Raw genomic sequence first — 19792 nt, forward strand, 5'->3', positions numbered from 1 at the left:
ACTCAAGAGCACCCAAAATTTTTGAAGTAAATCTGCTGATGGAGTAATTTCTCTGTGGTGATAACACCAAGAGCATAAAATCAAACATCATCAAATAGCTTGATTCTCCCAGAGTGAGGATGTCCCATCATGGCTGACGATCTACAGCCAAGAGGAAAGAGTCAGAATACTGCAAGACCTGACCACAGTGACTCTTTAACAGCTATATACCAAGAAGTCCTAATCCTAACCATGACTTAAATTACAAAAAAAAGAAAAAAAAAGGAGAATCAGATCTTTGAGATTCATGATGTAAGTGCGATACAGCAAACTGAAAATTGTTTTATGAGCTGTAATACAGTAATACAGTTTGAAAACTGTAGAAGAAACCTCAAAATCATGGTATAGATACCAATATCATGAACTTCCAATACCACATAACAGTGGACTTCCTACAGGTGAGCCACAGGTTTCTCTGAAGTTGCATGACCACAGCCCTTGCCTCTCATGTGGGGCTGAGGATCAGAGTAGAGCGCTGAAAAACCTCACACAGAGACTGTGAGAGTCGTCCTACCTCCAGACTTAGCAGTAACCCAGAGGCAAGTCCTAACTGACTCTCAGATCAAATACAGCCTGCAGCCCAAAGCAGGACCACTCAAAGTTAGTGGACTATCATGAATGATGGTACATGAGCTCTTCTTGTTTCCTAACACCATGAGCAGAAGCACAGAACTACTGGAAGACTGTAATTTGCTTTAGAATATAATCAGCTTGCTTATAATTAGCAGAGTGAAATAAAAACTTATACTTGGCCATGTAAGCTTTTAACTAAGCCCCATCGAAGCCACTGAGAGATAGGTACCTAAACCATAGAAAATTCAGGTTGGAAAGGACCTTGAAATATCACTTAATCCAACCCCCCTGTCAGGGGCAGGGGTACCTTGCATTAGATCAGGTTGCTCAAAGCTCCATCCAACACACAATGCTTTTGTGTTTCTGAGCTAAAATACCATTTGTACTCCAAAACCTGAACTGCAGATGCTGTGCACTGAGAACACCCCGTATGGCAAAAGGAACTTTTCCTATTCCCAGGAAATTACTCAACTGCAGTCTGTTTCTGTACTAGACTTTTGTAATATTCCCCAATAAACTGACACAGAGTTCAGTATGCAACAACAGTTTTATAATGGGATTCCCTTTATTTTCCTCATGAGTATTAACACACTAATTCTCAGCCCTGCTACTGAAGAGAGGTATAGCTTTCCACCCAGTATGTATTTGAAATTTTGCTGGAAAACTTTAGCCTCTGTGTATAGACAATTTAGTCTACCTAGTAATAGCAGTATATATCACACTAAAAATAGCCTTTATTAACTGTAAAATCTTATCAGCATATTTTAAGCTAGGTTTCTGTTGTGAAAATTGTTGTCTTAAAATTCTACTTCCTATCTACTTAATATGGCAGATGTAGATTGATTAGGAAGCCTGAAAAACAAATGTAAATATGAGGCATCGACTACAGTTCCTGTAAGAGATGGAAGAGACAACTCAAAATTAAATATTTGATGAAAATACCTGTGAAAGTGTTTCAAATCACCTCAGCTTGAAACCATCCCAGGGACATTCATCTGCAAAAAACTGCATCAATCTCTTTACTGCTCACAAAAATTATTTTCTTGTAGTAGAAGTGGCACATCAAACACAAAAATTTGGCACATATTAGGAGCCTAAAGGTTTATGTACTGGACCCAGTCCTCACTTTCAAATAAAAATATTTTAGCTTTTAAAGCTTTTCTAAGAGTGGTATTTCCTGGTAGAGAGGAGGTGATTGAGAACTCTCAACTCCCACGCTTGAATCAAACTGACTTTCTATTATTTTAGCATATTACAACAATTCTAAACTAGCAAACATCAAAATCCATTTAACCTAAACTCTACTATCTCTTGTTTAAAACAGGGGGAAAATAATAAAACAGTACCAGAGTTGTTTTGTAGGAAGACAAAAAACTTATCCACACTACAATCCTGGAAGAATACAGTGATTACTAAAAGGTTCAGATAGAAAATCTCACCAACATGTCAGTGAACCCAATTCACATGAGGACTACAAGAGAAACAGAAAGCTGGAAGGAGACTCTCCAGCAGTAGCTATTAACAGAAAGCTGGAAGGAGACTCTCCAACAATAGCTATTAAGGTTATATTTTCAGCTATCTCAAAGGGGAGAGGCTGAATCTTCTTTTGCTAGAGAGTGGTTCTGGACATAATGGAAATGTTATGTTATGACTCTGTTTTGAGTGTGACAGCTTAGAGTTACAAGAAACGCTGCTGTACATCCAGCTAAATGAAATAAAAAATATGTGTTCGGAGACTTATACGGTGCAAGAAACTTTAGTCCATCATTTCATCTTCCATATGAGTAATGTGATAAAAATAAAAAGAGATACTGTGAACTGAACTTGAAGTCATTCCACTTTCACTCAATCTTTCTTCCCTTCTACCTCAGTTCTGCAAGCTGAGGTCAAAGTTTACATCTTGAGACACAAACAGCTTCACTCTCCTGTGGCTGGAATTTAATAAGCCTGACACAGGAGTTACTACACGGGGGTGTGCTTAGTTCTACTGCAACAGCGCTTGCAAAAGACAGGTTGGCAAATTATATGCTCAATAAGTAGACAGAAGAGATTTTTTACTTTATTTTCAATAATAGCTCCAACTTCCTCCCCTCCATCCAAAATCTAAAGAAGGAAAAAAAAATCCAGTTGCCTTTCTCTCACAACTCAGTATGAGGTAAAAATCTAATGAAATCAATTAAGTCACAATAGTACAAGCAAGAAACAAACAAGCTCACAGTTTCTGAATATAAACATGTGCAATAAGGTATACATTTCCAATTCCACAGAAACTAAATTCAATTTAGATTTACAAAAAAGAAAAAAATTATTTTCTATCATACTGCTTATAAATGTGAAAATTGCTTTTGAAGGTGCACTGCAGGTAGCTGTTACCAAGGGGCAAGATGTTTAAGGAAATTAGGAAAAAAATTAGCTTCCATCACCTTACAAGGTATGGAAAAAACCTATAACTAGAATCAATTAATAGAAGTATCACTTACGCAACTATATATAATAAGTATAAAACCAAATATGAACAGCTGTATTCAGTGGTATCCAAACAGATTTGACATACAAAATCTAGAATGAAGTAGAAGTTACCAACACCTCATGAAATAACTCTGAAAAATACCATTTGTAACAATTGCTGTTCAATAAATAGCTTCTCTAACCCCATTTCAGTAATTTCCTTTTGCTTGATCTAAAATCAAGCTTACAATCAGCAAGAAAAACTGCCTGCTTCATTTGCTGAATACACTGAACTGAGCCACCAAACCTAAATGACTTTTAGATAGAAAAGTCCTATACCTTTTGACTCATTATGTTTTTAAACTGTTAGAAGTACTAACCTGTTGTAGGCATACAGTTAGAGCTTCATTTTCAGTTAAACAGGGTAACTCACATGTTTCCTAAATGTAAGGAAAAGATAATTGTGAGGTGTACAAGTTGCAATAATAATAATAAAAAACAAAGGCCTTTCTCCTCTGAAAAGAAGCAAATACATTGTAGGCCACACCTTTCTAATAGCCACTGGATAGTAGTTTTCAAAGAGATTGAAAACTTTGCACAAAAATGCAAACCTGGTATTCCATCAGCAAGCTGAAATGCCTTTTTTTTCCATTGCCTGAAGAGCAAATCTAACTACTAATAAAAGAATCCAGTTGTAGAGAATGTTGAAACCAAATAAAACAGAGCTGAACGCTGTTGACCATGGCTACTGTCTACCCTCTCTAATGTAAAGGTTACCTTTAGTCGCTGACCTTGTCATAAGCAAAGAGGTTGGAAGTTTTTTTTCCTTGTGTTAGGTTGACACAGTTCATGGTGGTATTGCCACAGGGCTGTCAGCCTGTCATCATTTCTGTTATGAACTTCTATTTAATACAACTTTAAAATTTTGCCAGTAATGAATAAAATTGAAATTACGCAAAAATTAAAGCTGTTTTCTTTAGGAGAGGAATTTCTTCTGACAGTGCTCTCTACTCTATTACTATTCATTATAGAAAATCTAGCATGTCTCTTAAGAATTTAACTCTCTCCAATGCACTCACAAGAGGAGCTTAAGTAGCTCTTGAACTACTGTAGAATGGGAAGCATCTACACTGTCAGTACTGAAGCCATTAAATTGCATCATCATCATCATTCTGTGAAAAAAAAAATTTCGTGGTAGTCTGTAATTGTTTCAAAGGCTCCACTACAGACAATTCAAGTCCGTAATAAATTTTCCAAACTTAGACTACCATTAAGTACACTTATATGATAACTATAATCATTGATATTTGTAAACTATTTTGTTGAATGTATGATTTACGCTTCTGGGCCTATATGATCAATAATATTTTTCCGTAGCTTGAGGGAAGGGAGTAGCTACTGTTATCTAAACAGAACGATGGGATTTCATAACGTGTGCCAACTCCTTTACTTCTATCTAAGGAAAGTGCAGTATCTGTAAGGTACATCATATTACACCTGTGATATCGTACACTGCCCACGTACTGGGCACCTTGTAACAACTCAGGAGTACAAATACAACCTTTCTGAATTATGTATTTCCATGCTGTGCTCACCTCTAAAAAAAGAATGTAGTAAAAAAAGTTTTTTTGGAAAAGTTATTGATAAGCTCTATCAAATCAGCTGACAAGTCAAGAAGACTCAGATAAGTTGAGGATTTCAAGATATTAGTGAGAACAATTTCTAGGAAGATCAGATCAAATCTCAGTTGAGCCTAAACTTACAGAGTTGAGTTTTTTCAAAAGTAAGCCTGTTTTTAATTCACAGCACAGGAAGACTACTTTAAAGAAATAGGACACAAGAAAGGTATGTGTAGGATCCAACACAGAAAGAATGAATGGGTACTGGGTATTGTAACTCTCTTGGGCTATACTTAGGAATGTTAGACTATCAATGAAATGCAATTTCTTGTGTATACAATTAGAATATAAAGCAGAGAACTAAAGCTCACAATTTCAGTATGGAAGATATTATGAAGAGAAAGGTAAACTAAATATCTACTCAAAAGTATCCAGAGAAAAATAAGTATTCTGCCTTCCTTTTTGTTACATACAAATACAGAAACATCCGGGTCAAACAGGAATATCTTCTGTAGTCCCTGAAAGCTGCAATTATAACAGAAAGAAGAAAAAGAAAATATGAATCTATTCCATTTTGAACTACAGTTTTAGAAAAGGGAATAGGTTAAGAGGGGAATAACTTCAACTGCTTTGTGATAAATCTTAGAATATTGCTTTTCTTCTTCCCCTCTTAGTAGAAACTCCAAAGTTAGAACATATAGCCATTTCTCAATTAACCAGGGCAATGAGGAGAGAAAAAACACGCCATCAAAAAACTTAATCATCTTGTATTATTGCCTATGGGAGAGGCAGGGGAATCATAAGGATTTATGTAGAGTGCTTTAACCAGTATAATGCAGACAGGTACCAGCTTCAGATCCTGGAATGCCAACTCTTAAAGCCAGGAGTTTTGATGAGGGAAAAACAAGGCCTAGTTTAATAAATATAAACTATATAATCCAATTTCGCTGTTAGCTCTTCAGTATGCTTGGATGACTTCTTCAAGAAAATTTTGACATGTCTTTAAGGCATTTTTCTTTGACAACTTCAGAGTTACTGAAAAGTTGTTAATTATCTTAATAGTTATTTTAAATGTAAGGAATCCTTTCCCTTGTATACATACACACATATGAAAAGACATTCCCTGTATCTCTCAAGCTTTATCCAGGAATTGTAGAGCACTGGAAAATTTCCAAACCGAAAGAGTATTATTTGAAAGATTTTGGAGTGTGTAAAACAAATAGACACCTAGAACAAAAAATAAATTACCATATACAGAAAACCTAACAGTAGGCTGAACACTTCAAAGTCTTTCTTCTATTTACAAAAAGTACTTGAGACAAAAGCAACACTAACACAATATATCCAAGGAATGATATCCATATATCCATATCTGATAACTGCAGAATTTAGAGCATAGTCTAAGAAAAAACTTTACAAGAATAAACAAAATAAGAAAATTCCTAATGCTATGACAATCCACAAGATGCCAAAGTGTTGGGATCCGGGGCTCGGCTATCAGCAGAGAAGGAGCTGATGAGATTATGTAGCAGGCCATGGACAGCAGGAGCTAGGAGAAACTCCTTGCTCTGAGGACACTCCATCACAAGATCTATTAATATTTAGCCATGTTGATGGGCCTGTCTCCTCCAGCAAGACATGGAAAGACTTTGTGATGATGCCCTTCTCCCCCCATGTGGTTCTAGCTAAGGGAAAATATTAATCACTTGTGTAACTGTAGCAGAAAATTGTGTAATCCTTTAGTTAGCATGATCCATCCCCTAGTTAGCATAACCTGTCCTCCTCATTAACATGTCCTGCCCCCAAGACCCTTAAATTGCATTTCACGTGTTCAATAAAGATTTCAGTTTTCGCCTCCAAACCTGGGATCCTTTAGTTATTGACCTCTTCACCAAAGTTCAGAAGTTCTCTTGGAAACCAAGATGCCATGAGAAAACTGCTATATAAAGTATACCTGCATATTCTTGGAAGTATTTGGATAAACTCTTACATGCTGTTAACACTGCCATTAATAAGGACCTGGGAGTCCAATGTACACATTCTGGAAATCATAGGCTATTTCTAAGCCCTGGGACCTTGAAGCACTCAGGTCATATGTTATTTCAGATCTTGTCCCAATATATGTGCAGGCTGCCTCCACTCTCCACCATCCTTCTTTCCATAGGAAAGGAATGGTCTGGACAGCAGTAATGGTGCTACAGTAGACTCCAGAAAGGTCTCCAGTCAGGACAGTTCAGGGCCCAGTCTGGGCAGGGAAGGTTGTGTGTGACAAGTCACAGCCACACAGAAATTTTGGAGTGGTCCAGTGTGAGATCATTAGAAGATGCAGCTGTTTCTAAAGGTATGAAGACTTATGTAATAGGCAGCTAAAACACATGTCAAAAGTTAGGTAAAACTTTAAATACAATTAGTAGACAAAACTGGAACTTTTTTTTTTAATTAAAAAATAGTAGAACTGGCAATTATGAAAAGTAGCATAAAGATGCAAAACTTTTTTTTAACCTAAGAACCTTGAACTTTAATTTTAACTCGTTATTCTTCAATGTTTCCAAGTGCATATACTAATTACCTTCTCTCTGTAACAAGATGCAAAAGAGTGAAGGGGAATAGTTCACTTCCTTTTTGAAAAGGCAAAACCATGATAAACAGTAAACAATGCAAAGTCAACGCTGACTCAACATTTTAAGAAACTAAATTTTTCAATATTGTATAATTTGCCATCAACTGCCACATAAAACATTTTAAGTTCTAGAACACACAAAATCAAAATAGTAACATTACTTCTTGCTCTTTACACTTAAGATACTTTCATTCATGAAAAATGAAAATGTTAAAATTAAAAATGGGAGAAGGATAAATATAATAAAAATATGATCTACCACAATAATAACAATGCAAGTTATTAGGCTGCAGAGTAGCAATTAGATATACTACAATACCTTAGTGGTCCCTTTCATTTTCCTGAGATACGTTCCACATGAAACACTGTTTTTAATTTTTAAAGACTAGAAATTTCTTATATTGTGATAAGCTCTTTGTGGCTCCATCTCCCCTGAGCCACAAAGCACATAACATTTTGTTAGTCCAATAATAATATAACACTATAGAGAAGACTTAGTTCTAGCATAAAAAGATCCACCATTTCACATGGTGTAACTTTTTGCAGTAATGGTCTTGTAGCAGAATGGTGACATTATCCAAGGTTATGTCACTTTATGGGCATGTGTGGGTCTACGCTTTTGGCCTGAAGAGATAGGTCAAAGGAGATTTCTGTATGTAAATTACAAAACAAACAAACAAAAAAATCTTTACCATAGAACAATTTATTCAAATGAAATTATGTCTCAGTATACTTGTGTTCCACCTTAAACACATTAATTTCTCATACTTCAGACCTTCTGATATGCTATAATCCCAATTTTTTCACTAAACATACATTATCTTTCACTCCATTCTTCTTCCAGTACTAGTGTAATTTTTTTCTTGTGCTTAGAAATGTTCTCAAATGACCAGTACCAGCTTTAAACTCATAAAACGTCCCAATCCAACAAAGATTATCTCACTTATTACCGATCAGTAATTAAATAAGGGTTTATTCTAGCAGTTTGAATGAGTACTCTGTGTCAGTTTATACTACACACGAATGGAGCGATTAAAGCAGAGCATCATTTTGAATACATGACGTTCCAAAAGATGCCCTCACATGAGCAGGCAATTTGTTGTATACGGTGACCCTGTGAAAGGGAACCTGAGTGAACTCATATTTATGCAGAGCAGACAGTCAGTGCCCAGGGCTGAGCTGCTTGGCAGGAAACCCAGTCAGCTCAGCACCCACAAGCACAGCGCTGCTGCAAAGGACTAGCACAAACCCAACCTCTGGAGAGCAAAGGTGACACGGGGACCGATTACACCAGGTCAGAGAACACGCATTAATGAGCTGGGAGAATGCGACACTGTGTTACTCTGTACATACATATAATGACGAAGGTCATGAATAAATTCACATGGATGTTAGACAGAAAGACTGGACTGACAAATAATAAACTGGGTTTTCCTCTCAAACACCTTGTGTTATGCTGAGACAAACTGCGTGTAAAACTCTTCCAAAAGAACCGCACACAGACACAGCAGAGGCAAAAACTAACAGCAGAGAAAAAAAGCAATGCATGGAATGACGACCCATAACTGGTGCCCAAAGGAAATCTCTCAAGAACAGAAATAAACCTGTTTCATCAGACATACATGGCCTACTAGGACTGATTTGATGACTTTTACAAAAATATCTCAAATATCTCCAAATAGAAGGAGGAAGAAAAGTAAGAATACATTTTAAAAAGAAACCAGCTATTATATGTATATAACAACAGCAAAACCATACTTGTGAAAGTGCAATGCCCACTTAGATGCAGGGTTTTCCAAAATACAGCATCAGATTCATTGCCAAACTACTACTGAATATGGTATTCATTATAAGAGGAACAAAAATTTATTAAAAGCTGCATTAGAACAGAAAGTATACATAGAGACAGCAAACATTGATACTGTGTGCAACCCTTCAAGAAGCAAAATACTGCAAAAAAAAAAAAGTAGAAAAAAATTGTCAACCATCAAAAAAAGACCTACGAGAGACACAAGCATTCTTCACTGGTTACTGAAGCAAAGGAAGTTAAAAAAGGAGATAAGTAATACAGGATGGTTTTCTCCCAGGTCCCAAGAAAAATCTTGAAAAAGGTTGGCACTACCTCCATGAACTTTGGGTCAGAACAGTAATTTTATTCTTAACAAGGGGGAGGAAAAGCATAAATCAAGGTCAGGTGTCTCTGCCGAACCACTGTAAGACTCAAAAAAGATCTTGCTTATATAATTCTCTGTAGTCTTGTGAAAGAAATTAGTATCAATACAGAGAGGTATATAAACACATAATAGAAGCAGCAACAATCACTAACAGTCTCTACTTCCTTCTAAAGATGTTCATTATGAATGCAATAAAGTTTGAAAAGAGAAGATATTTGGCTTAATTGCTTTTGTGTTGTTAGTTAACAGAGTTCCTGGTCTTTAAAAGAGCAATGATCATATTGTGAGAATTATCACCACCATCACAGTCTGTTGCCAATTTAAAAAAAAAAAAGTTAAAATATAATAACATCAACACCTCTCCTCCCCCAACATTAGAAGTATAAATGCCAGTATTCAAGAACAGGATTGTCTCTCAGAGAAAATATAACAGCAGAATTAACAGAGCAAAATTTTGTTGGTAAACTGCTCTACCCCAATTAAGGTGTTCTGAAAAATTCCACTCTCAAAAGTTCAATTAGCCAACTCACAACAAGGCTACATGAATAGATTACAACTACTCAGAACAAAAACTGCTGAGCCCAAGATGGCACACAGTGTAACTATTGTCAGCATGCAGAATAATAAATCCATGGTTGCTAATGCTGTTTTTCTTGTTAAGTAAAAGGAAAATTGGAATACAGCAGCTGGAAATTGTGTTATTATAATGGGAAATTCTATTAATCTTTTCTTTGCATGAAACTCTGTTCCATTTATGACACCTTATTATTTACATTCAAAGCAAAATAATTGGAACTTGATACATAAAATAGTGTACATAGCCAATAAATATAAAATTCTTATCATCTACAAACAGATTTGCAAATCTGCATTTAGGCACAGAAAGAGACTAATTTTTATAAATGTTAACTTCAAACTGTTGTATGCACCTTTAAAATCACTAAACAGAACCTCTGGACTCCCAGCACTTTCAAAACATACCTCTTCACTTTTTAAAGACCCTGTATACAACTGAATGTGTGTAACAGTCAGAAAACAAAAGCCACATTACTAAAATGGAAATTGGAAAACTCCTGGGATTAGTTTATTAAACATGTGGTTTCTCTCCTTTTCTTTAAAACCAATGCTTTGCATCGGGGCAACTAATAAATAGGCACGAAAAATACATTGCATTTGTGTGTAATTTCTGTGCAATATTAAAATCGAATCATGGATCTTTTAGCTTGGGAGCATTCCTTGGTTCATTTCTCAAGAAGAAAAAGTTATCTTTGCTAATGCTGCCCATGGCATTTTGAAATGTGGTAACCACTATAGAAATTAAAAAACAACAACAACAACAACAACAACAACCACCACAACAAAACCCTGTTCTACTGATGCTGAACTAAGCTCTGATTCTGGATTATTCTAACGACAAACAGGCAACCATGTGGATGGGGAATCTGTAAATCAATCACGGGAATACCAGAAGTCAGATTCTAGGTTAGTATGTTTGCTATGTTCTTGCCAAAATTTTCCTTGCTGTTAAATTAAAATGTTAGCTTTCAAGCATATGACAAATCTTATTTACTCTATTTATGGTTAGTTAATTCTCAATGAGGAGCTGTTTTAGTTATCTCCAAAATTTGTTCATGAAGCATCTATGAGGTATTTTAATCTAATAATATCCTTAATCTCTTTGTTTTTGCAACAAATTACATGTACAGAACACAGTGGTCAGACAGTATTTCTGCTTCCTTCTTTGTTCCCCCAAAATCAGATGAAAACGGAGAATGACAAGAAAGCAAGTTTCCACTACACAGAAGCAGAAAACAGGCTTACAAGATTGCCAGGTTATAGCCTAAAAAGATTAATTCCTGCACTTAAGCCATAATAGAGGACAATCTAGAGAGGACTGATGTTTAGTTGAATTGGTGCTATTTGCTCGGATGAAGAAGAAATAGGAAGCTGTTTTAACCTCCCATTCACACTGTAAAATAAAAGACAGCATGCACATAAGCAAACTCCAGCATTGAACTCTCACCAGTTTTCTTATAACAGCAATCTCCTAGGCAACTTGTGCAATGAAATGAAAGTAAGAGTACATTTTTGACTTCTGACCTTGTGACAATGGGTAGGTAACACTGGGGAGAAAGAAAACATGCCAAAACTCTTGTGGATCTTACAACACTGCAATGAATTTAACTGCAAACTAATTTCTTCTACAGTATAGACCAGAGGTGACCGGTATTACAAACCACACAGGAGTAGACTAACAGTGACACACAGGACCACAGCAGTCTCCACACAAAGGAGATAGCGGCTGTAAAGGCAGCAACTTCTGATCCCAGTTGCCTAAACTACTCATCCCTCTACAAATGGTCACAACAAGCTGGCATACCTGTGCTTGTACAGTCCAACATGACTTTGAGTTAAAGTGAAGGTATCTTGCAAAGCTAAGCTGCTTTAGGAACCTTCTTGCTACTCCTAGCAAAATTTAAACAAAAATAAGTACACGACTAAACTTCCTATACTGAAGTGTCATGTTCTCTGCATGTTGGCTTACTTTTAGTTCAGCTTTAAGCACAAGGCTAAGAAACTTCTTATCTTTGCAGCCATTTTCCTAAGTTCACTTGACAGTTGGGAAAGGTTAATATTGTACATGCAGCTTGTGGAGAATTTTCAGCCCCCTATAAGTTTAGGCACAGATCAACAAAGGCAATATTCAATCCTATCTGTGTTTTGGTGGTGGGGTAGCTATTGGCTACAGTTACATAACAAAACTACTTGTCATAGCTCAAAATACAACCTATGCAGTAAGTTTAGCAGATAGATCCTAGGGGGCATTACTCTAATTGTACATTTTGTAGAAATTACATAGATTTTTCCTTCTCCATTCTTAGCATTGGTTTTGTATGTTTTTACAATATGCTAAAATGCCAGGATCAGACAGCAAACAGTACAACTATAACAGGATTTATTTAGGTATCAAAGATATCTAGATTCTGTTCTGGTTTATTATTATTATTACTACTACTACCATTATATATTAACCCTGTACTGTGTGTGTTGGATAAGCACACACATAAAAAGGTTTAATATTTTTAACTATACTACATAGTAGCAGTTAGAACAGTACTCTTCTATAGGAACAGACTAAAGCATTTTAAGAAAAAGCAATCTACTATTCTGAGCATTTAATATTATTTGCTGTAGGAAATCAAGTAGAAGTTTAACTTTAGAAATTTAACGCTTTAATTGAAGTGCTGGGGGTTTTTGTGGCGGGGGTTTGGGGTTTTGGTTTTTTGTTTGGTTGGGGTTTTTGTTGTTATTATTTGGGGTTTTTTTGTTTTTGTTTAAAAAAAGAAAGTACAGCAGTACACTAAAAATAAAATATTAGTTATTCCTTTTCCTCTGGTTTATAATACACAGTGCATCACTAATCAACTATGTCAACAAATGAAGCTGCTTTAGGGGAAGTTCAGATTGGACATTAGTTCAATTCTCTGAGAGGGTGATCAGTCACTGGAACAGGTTTCCCAGGGCACTGGTCACAGCACCAAGGCTGTCAGAGTTCAAGGAGTGTCTTGACAATGCTCTTAGTCCCTTTAAGTTTTAGGAAGTCCTGCAAGGAACAGGGAGTTGGACTCAATGATCCTTAAGCTCCCTTCCAACTTGAGATATTCTAATATTCTATGTATAATACAGCAGGAGGTAACTGTAGTACATTAGTACAAAGGCTGTTTTTTCTCTTACAGCTGGAGTTCCCTACAAAAAAAAAATTTAAAAATCCTTCAATTAATTTTACCCATTAAATAATAAGCTGTCCAGAGGTGCTGTTCATATATTTTACTTACGAAATGAGAGCATTACTTTCCAGTCAAACTTCTTGGCAACTGGAGCAACAGACAAAAATCCTAAGACTTCATCCAACAGCTCAAATGGAAAGAGAAGGTAATTAGAAAAAAAAAAAAAAAGGAAGGGTGGATCACATTGATTATACATGCTGGAAAAAGGTGTTAGATAACACCTGAAACAATGATACAGAAATATTCTGAAAAAAAAGGGGTGAAGTACTTTCACAGGCAATTCAGGGGCAAGAACTTCCCTATTGAGGGTAAACTGATATATCAAGGTGGGAGTCAAGGACAACTTAATCAGCCTCAATTATGTTAAGGAGAGAGAGGGAGATAAAATAACAGAGGATCAGACTCAGCAACACTTTCACACAGCTGAGCCTTAGCCACTAAAGTATAGGATACAGGTTTTATAGGGCAACACTTGGATCGTTTCCGAAGTCAGGAACCTTGTAAGCTCCTCAGACATCATTTAAGGATTTTACACTCTTAAAGGTTTTGGAAATCTTTCTATCAGAAATATCCTACCTTCTTTAATAAGAAGAAAGTATGTCAGTTACAGAAAGCAAGTTCATGGCACATTACATTAGGTGAATTTAATGCTCAATTTTTTTTTCACTGTTTATAGATCAATTTATATTTGTTCTATAAAATCAGTAAGGTTTAGGTGAAAACTTCCAAAAATAGTCACATACATTTTCAGGCACTACTTTGTTGTGAAAATTATTGCAAAAACTTAAAGCTTTAGATTCTGAAAAATGCAATCAACTATGGAGGTACTTCAAAAAGTGTAGTTTTAAATATCCAATACCAAATTTTTGTATATATAAATATCCAATACCAAATTCAAGCTTTTTGAAAGGAAGTCGTTTTGGGCATATTTCTTTAGCTTCTCAAAATATCTATGTTATCCATTTTAGTATCTTCAATGAACAATATGTGACACACTAAAATTTCATTAAAAAATTAAAGGAGTTCTTATTTCTCATGTAGATTTACGTCAATATAACCATTCGTCTTATTCAGAAGATTTACGGCAGACAGGTTGGGTAGAAAGCATCTAACTTGTTTTCCCCTTATTTCATTCCTTCCCCAAAATTATTCCAAGCTTCTTGAAACATTTAAAATCTTGGAAAAGTCCAAACAGTCTCCTGACCGCCTTTTTGCCTCCTAAGAGTCACAGCTCATCATGAAACAAACAGGTTCACCAAAAAAATATGTCAAACTTGTGACAGAACTGATAGTATTTAGAGGCTGAAACACACTACAAGTCCTCTGAAACGAAGTTTACATTATGAAAATCATCAAGGTGGTGTCTCTTTTACTCCTCTGTACTGGAAGTTATTTAAAGAGTATTTTCAGTTTAACTCATTGCAGCTGAAAGACTTCTGAAATACAACACACTCTTTATATGCAACTTTTTTAAATAGAAGAAATCACATCCATGTAGCATAACAGTAACTAGGGGAATGAAAACAGAATAAATATTTATCAGTGCAAAGGATGCTTCATATATAGGGATAAAAAAGCAAATTATACTACCATGCATAAAATGTTCATGTAAATATATTTTATATAAGCACATAAAATGCCATAATTTATGTCTGCCTTTTTATTGAAATCCAGAAAGTGACAAAGTATTTATCTGGTGCTGTAATTTACAACATATAAATTTAATAACAGCAACAAATAGGTTTATACCTCAAGTGTCTCAATCTTGGCAAAGTCTTAGGTTCAAGAATTTTGGATATTTTATAATTACTTTTCCAGTATGAGGCACAGTTCATAATCGAGGGTATTTTTAATTCTTCTTCACTGTATGAACCCCAGGAGTTTAGAGATCTAAAAATTACTCAGAACCTCAATTGGTATTGGTGTTGCCTGTTTGGAATGTTACAGAAAGGCAATTTCTAAATATAAACAGGATAGCATCTGAGAAAAATGCCTTTTGTTCCTAGAATACTGTCCAAAGCTAAAGCATCTAACCTGTGTGTGATAAAAAAAATTCACTTAAAACCCTGGCAGTGTTCAAGGCCAGGATGGATAAGGCCTTAAGCAACCTGTTCTAGGGGGAGCTGTCCCTGCCCATGGCAGGGGAGTTGGGACTAGATGAACTTTAAGGTCCATTCCAACTCCTTAACATTCTATGATTCTATAAAACTCATATGGAAATCTTACATATCCACATCAATGACTAAATACTCGTACAGCTTTCCAATACTGTCCTGTTCAGCTGAGTATTCTCTGTGTGAAACAGGTTTTCGACTTCTGACAAAAAGCAATAGTAACTGAAAAAGCTTTCTTGAAACTTCTAAATAAGAACAAAATTTAAACAACTGGTTCTGGATTATAGGATTACATATATATACGTTGTACATACATATATACACATGCACGTGTGTGTGTGTGTATATATATATATTTATGTATATTTGTATATTTGAGGCTATTTGAGACTCCAGTGATGAAACAGAAAATGGAACTAAAATAACTCAATCACTGTTTTGCATAGCATATTAAGAGTGCAGATGAAACAAACAAAACCCAATAGCTCTAAAATACTTAAAAATATTTATGATAGCATGGGAAATGTCATTTCTGTTTTAAAAGTTGATAAGTGAATCATCTTCACCTGGTAAAGGAGGGGAAAGTGTAGATTTCTTGGAAATAGAGAGTAATTCATCAGACTTCACACCAGTCTTCCCAGAAACTGCAACAATTTGGGTTTTGCAGAAGGAAGGCACACACGTCAAGTTCACACCTTTGAAGAATTCACCCACATCCAATGCTGCTTCCTGTGCAATAACCCACGTGAACTATTTCAAAAACCAAGTCACATATAAAAATACTCCATTATTCCACAGGAGACACTCAGCAGAGGGTCCTGAATTCAACAAACAGTTAAACAGGCTTAAATAATGTCGTAGTCATAATGACGATTCAAACCCCAAGATCCAATCTAGCTGTATCGCGGGAGGACACAGGTTACAGAATAAGCCTGCAAACCAGGCAGTCTGCTGATACAAAAGCCGTGATAGAAGACTGTCACGGGGGTTTCCAGCTGCAGTGGTAACCCCAAAGGCTGCCCTGGCAGTGTCCTGCCCTGGCACTTCCAGCCCTGGGCCAGGGTCTCGCTGCTGCCAGCGCTGGGCCCGGGGCTCCCTGAGGTCCACACACTGGATCCCCATTTTCCTCCATACCCGGTTTCTCTGGCTTCCAACCCCAACCCGACCTTCACCTCTCTCCCCAACACCTCGCTCAGCCCTCCACCATCCCGAGCAAGCGCCCTGTTCACGCTCAGCCTCGGATCTTTTAATTCATGACGGAATCTGCCCCCGAAAGGCAGCGGATGGCGGAAGGAGGAGAAGGAATTAGATCGTTTCCTGTTGCTTTAATCTCCTCATGCGGGTTTTAGCAGCGCCGCCCGGGGCGCTCTGGCCCCTCGCCCGGAGCGAGAAGGCCGCAAATGAGCGGCCGCAGCTTGGCCCGCTCAGGCCGCGGGAGGCGGGGAGGGCAGGGGAGGAGAGGAAGGGAAGGGGGCTGCCCGCTGCCAGCTACGGACCCGCGCTGTCCGGACAGCCGGGCCGGGCTGGGCCGGGCCTGGCGGCGCGGTGAGACCGTGCGGCGCGGAGGCCCGGCACGGAGGGGAGAGGGGCGCAAGCTACACACCCAGCAGCAGCCCGTCCATGTCAAAGATCAGGTGAGTGACCGGGCGCAGCGCGGCCGCCGAGGAGCTGGAAGCGGACATGGCGAGGCCGGAGCAGCCGAGCGGGAGCGGAGCCGCCGCGGGGAGAGGCCGGGCAGGGCGCGGCGCAGGGGGGCCGGGGCCACTCAGCGGGTGCGGGAGCGCCGTGGGCCGGGCCAGCGGGGCCTCTGTTTGCTGTGTTCTGGTTTTAAAGCAAAGTCCGTTTCACTTCCTGGGGCGTCTTTTGTTGGAGGACAGAGCTTCTTGCCCATAGGGCTTGTGGAGTCTCCTTCACTGGAGATACTCAAGAACGGTCTGAATGCAATCCTGTGTCGTGTGCTCTGGGATGACCCTGCTCGAGTGGGCAGCTTGGACCAGATGACCCACTGTGGTTCCTTCCAACCTTACCCGTTCTGTGGTTCTTAGGTCCCCTGGCGCTACTGGCGAGTGAGACCGGGGAGTTCCTCCCAAATTGACGCTTCAAACAGCGTTGTCTCACAAACCTTTTGCGTGTCTGTAATGAGATTTACAGGGATGATATTACCACCAGGTGATAATTGGAGACATAAACAGAAAGGCACAAATCTATGTAAAGCTGTGAGGGAAGAGTAAAGTAATGGGGAAAAAAAAACCCCAAACTGTGAGGTTAGAGTAAACCCATCTCTTATGGTTTGTTGACTGCAAGAATAGTTAATTGAAGGTTGATATGAAGCAAAATCTCCCTGCATGGACACGTCATCCATTGGATTTTGACTGGGCAGTTGTGAGGCAAGGAGGGGACTTAATTCATCAGTCTTCCCTTTTTTATCTTTTCATGCAGGTAACTCTCCATTAGGCATCAAGATCACTGAAATACCAGTTGCAGAAGCAGACATGAAAAGAGCTGTATCAAGCTCCCAAGGTGACATACTGGCTTGAAGATTTGTACAGCTTTGCTGTTCCATGTGAAGGCAGTGGTTAGTTGAAGCTTCTCATAGGGGAAGTCCTGTCTCATTTGTAGGTAGGCCTTGCAGCAATTCTTTTTTTCTAACAATGCCTTCATTTGAATTGGCAATGCATCACCATTTTAGCAATTTAGTGGTGGTTTTTAAAGCCCTAACTGTAGATGTCATTTTAATTTAGCTCCTTTAAGCATCTTATCTACCCCTAAAACCTATCCCCCAAACTATACTCACCCTACATTTGTGTGAAATATTGACACAGAGTCTTCCTCATACCTTCTCCTGTCTTGGAAATAAGAAGACAAATAAAATATCCTTGGCCTTTACTTGTACCTTTTTAATAATAAAACTTGACTTTCAAACAAAGTTTTTTGAGTTTTTGATTGGTTTTCTCTTTTTTTCATCTTGTCTCATTCTGTAATGACAATACTGCCTATACCCTGCCTACATAGGCTAGGAAAAGGTCTGTGCACAGTACCTTAAATGTCTTTTAAAAATTCCACAGGTAGTCATCTGTTAGTTCTTGCATAGATATAAGAAAATGAGTCTTGCGATTCCAGATAATTTTTTTTCTTTTTAACCTCACAGTATGAGTGTTAAGAATGCCCACAGCTGTTTTGTTTCTGCAATAAACACTGTGCAACAAGTCAATATTCCAGCTTTGTTTCAGACAGCAAATGTGTTAGTTTCCTTTGTAGTTCACATAGGTGGGAGCACAGCTAGAATCAATCAAAAGGTAAAATCCAAAATACAGTATGTGTTAACCGGTAAGGGGAATAAAAAATCATTATAGTAATTTCAATACCTATAATGGTAGTGTTGTGCTGTCCTAAGAAAAAATGGGTTTCTGCAGTAAGAGTGTACTCTGTTGTGACAAAATTAAAGAGGATGAGTAATGAGGTTGTATGACAATTGTACCTGAGGTGGATTCATCCACTTTCTAATTAGCAAATATTCCAAAAAGCTGGTCTTAAATTGTGTTTGCTGACATAGTGAAACTTACACTTATTAACAAGAAAAAGCTACAACAATTGGGTATCTTGATTCATTGTTCTAATTAGAGAAAAGTGTTAATTGTTCAATCACAATTCCATCTCCCATGCCCTCCTCATAAGGGGAGGTAGTATTTTTGGTGTGTAAGTAACCAGTTCATCTGAGAAAACATAAGGCTTTTGCAAAACTTTTGAGTATTTAAAGTGGAAAAAGGTCATAAAGACAATCTGTATGAAGGAAGCCCAAATATTAAAGTGTAATACACAAGGCAAACATTTTTAGGGTTAAGTGGTCCGTGTTACAAATCTTGTGGTACACAGTTCAAGACTGTCACATTACCTGACAGACTGATGACCTCAATTTGCTTTGCTTTTCTCTGTCTCTTCAGTGATAATCAGTGTAATGTTAGCTTACTTGATTCTTCATAGCTGTGTTCAAACACAGGAATATCTTCCCAATATAGACAACTGTTTAGGTTTATTCAGCATGACTGTGTTCATACTAACAGAATGAAATTAAGTCCAAGCAACTTTTAATTCATGGTGGAGCATAGTTTTCTAGATGCACAAGTACGAGATCCTGCTGATCTAAGTTTTCTTTGAGCTGTCTTAAATATTTGTCACTCAGCAGTAGTATTCAGTCTTGGTTGTTTTTTTTTAAAGAGGGAGTGAAAGGAATTTGAGATTGAGAATTATGCAATTTATTTTTTGTTTGCTACTATTTTTATTACTTATTTTAAGATGATTTTGAATTATGAAGACTCGGTAACTTTTGAGTTGTGGGAAGCATACTGTAGTGGAGGTATAGTAACCATGAAAACTGATAATTTATTACATGCCTATAAAGCTGATGTATGCTTATTGA

General features: G+C 37.4%; 2 protein-coding genes and 1 long non-coding RNA gene across 4 annotated transcripts in view; 1 reads left to right on the plus strand and 2 right to left on the minus strand.

Moving 5' to 3' along the window:
• The window catches only part of PUDP (pseudouridine 5'-phosphatase), a 66441-nt gene extending 49305 nt beyond the window's left edge, over nucleotides 1-17136 (minus strand). Inside the window, exon 1 of the mRNA XM_027675127.1 lies at nucleotides 16979-17136. Coding sequence (XP_027530928.1) covers nucleotides 16979-17057 — 79 coding nt within the window. The 5' untranslated portion in view covers nucleotides 17058-17136. The remainder of the gene's footprint in view (nucleotides 1-16978) is intronic.
• On the minus strand, nucleotides 15525-16758 carry LOC113963707. Its single transcript, XR_003532919.1, has 3 exons — nucleotides 16542-16758; nucleotides 15942-16019; nucleotides 15525-15620 (listed from the first exon to the last, which is right to left on the minus strand). It is a non-coding gene; the product is annotated as an uncharacterized LOC113963707 (long non-coding RNA).
• Nucleotides 16885-19792, plus strand: part of STS (steroid sulfatase) — a 106845-nt gene continuing 103937 nt past the window's right edge. The window contains exons 1-3 of one of the 2 annotated variants that reach the window (XM_027675123.1): nucleotides 16885-17009; nucleotides 17269-17639; nucleotides 17815-17994. The gene's annotated coding sequence lies outside the window, so the exon portion shown is untranslated. The remainder of the gene's footprint in view (nucleotides 17010-17268; nucleotides 17640-17814; nucleotides 17995-19792) is intronic. The other variant, XM_027675124.1, reaches the window with a different exon arrangement.

The sequence above is a fragment of the Neopelma chrysocephalum genome, unplaced genomic scaffold (genome assembly GCF_003984885.1).
Source record: "Neopelma chrysocephalum unplaced genomic scaffold, ASM398488v2 Primary Assembly neopelma1_25, whole genome shotgun sequence".
Taxonomy (NCBI): domain Eukaryota; kingdom Metazoa; phylum Chordata; class Aves; order Passeriformes; family Pipridae; genus Neopelma; species Neopelma chrysocephalum.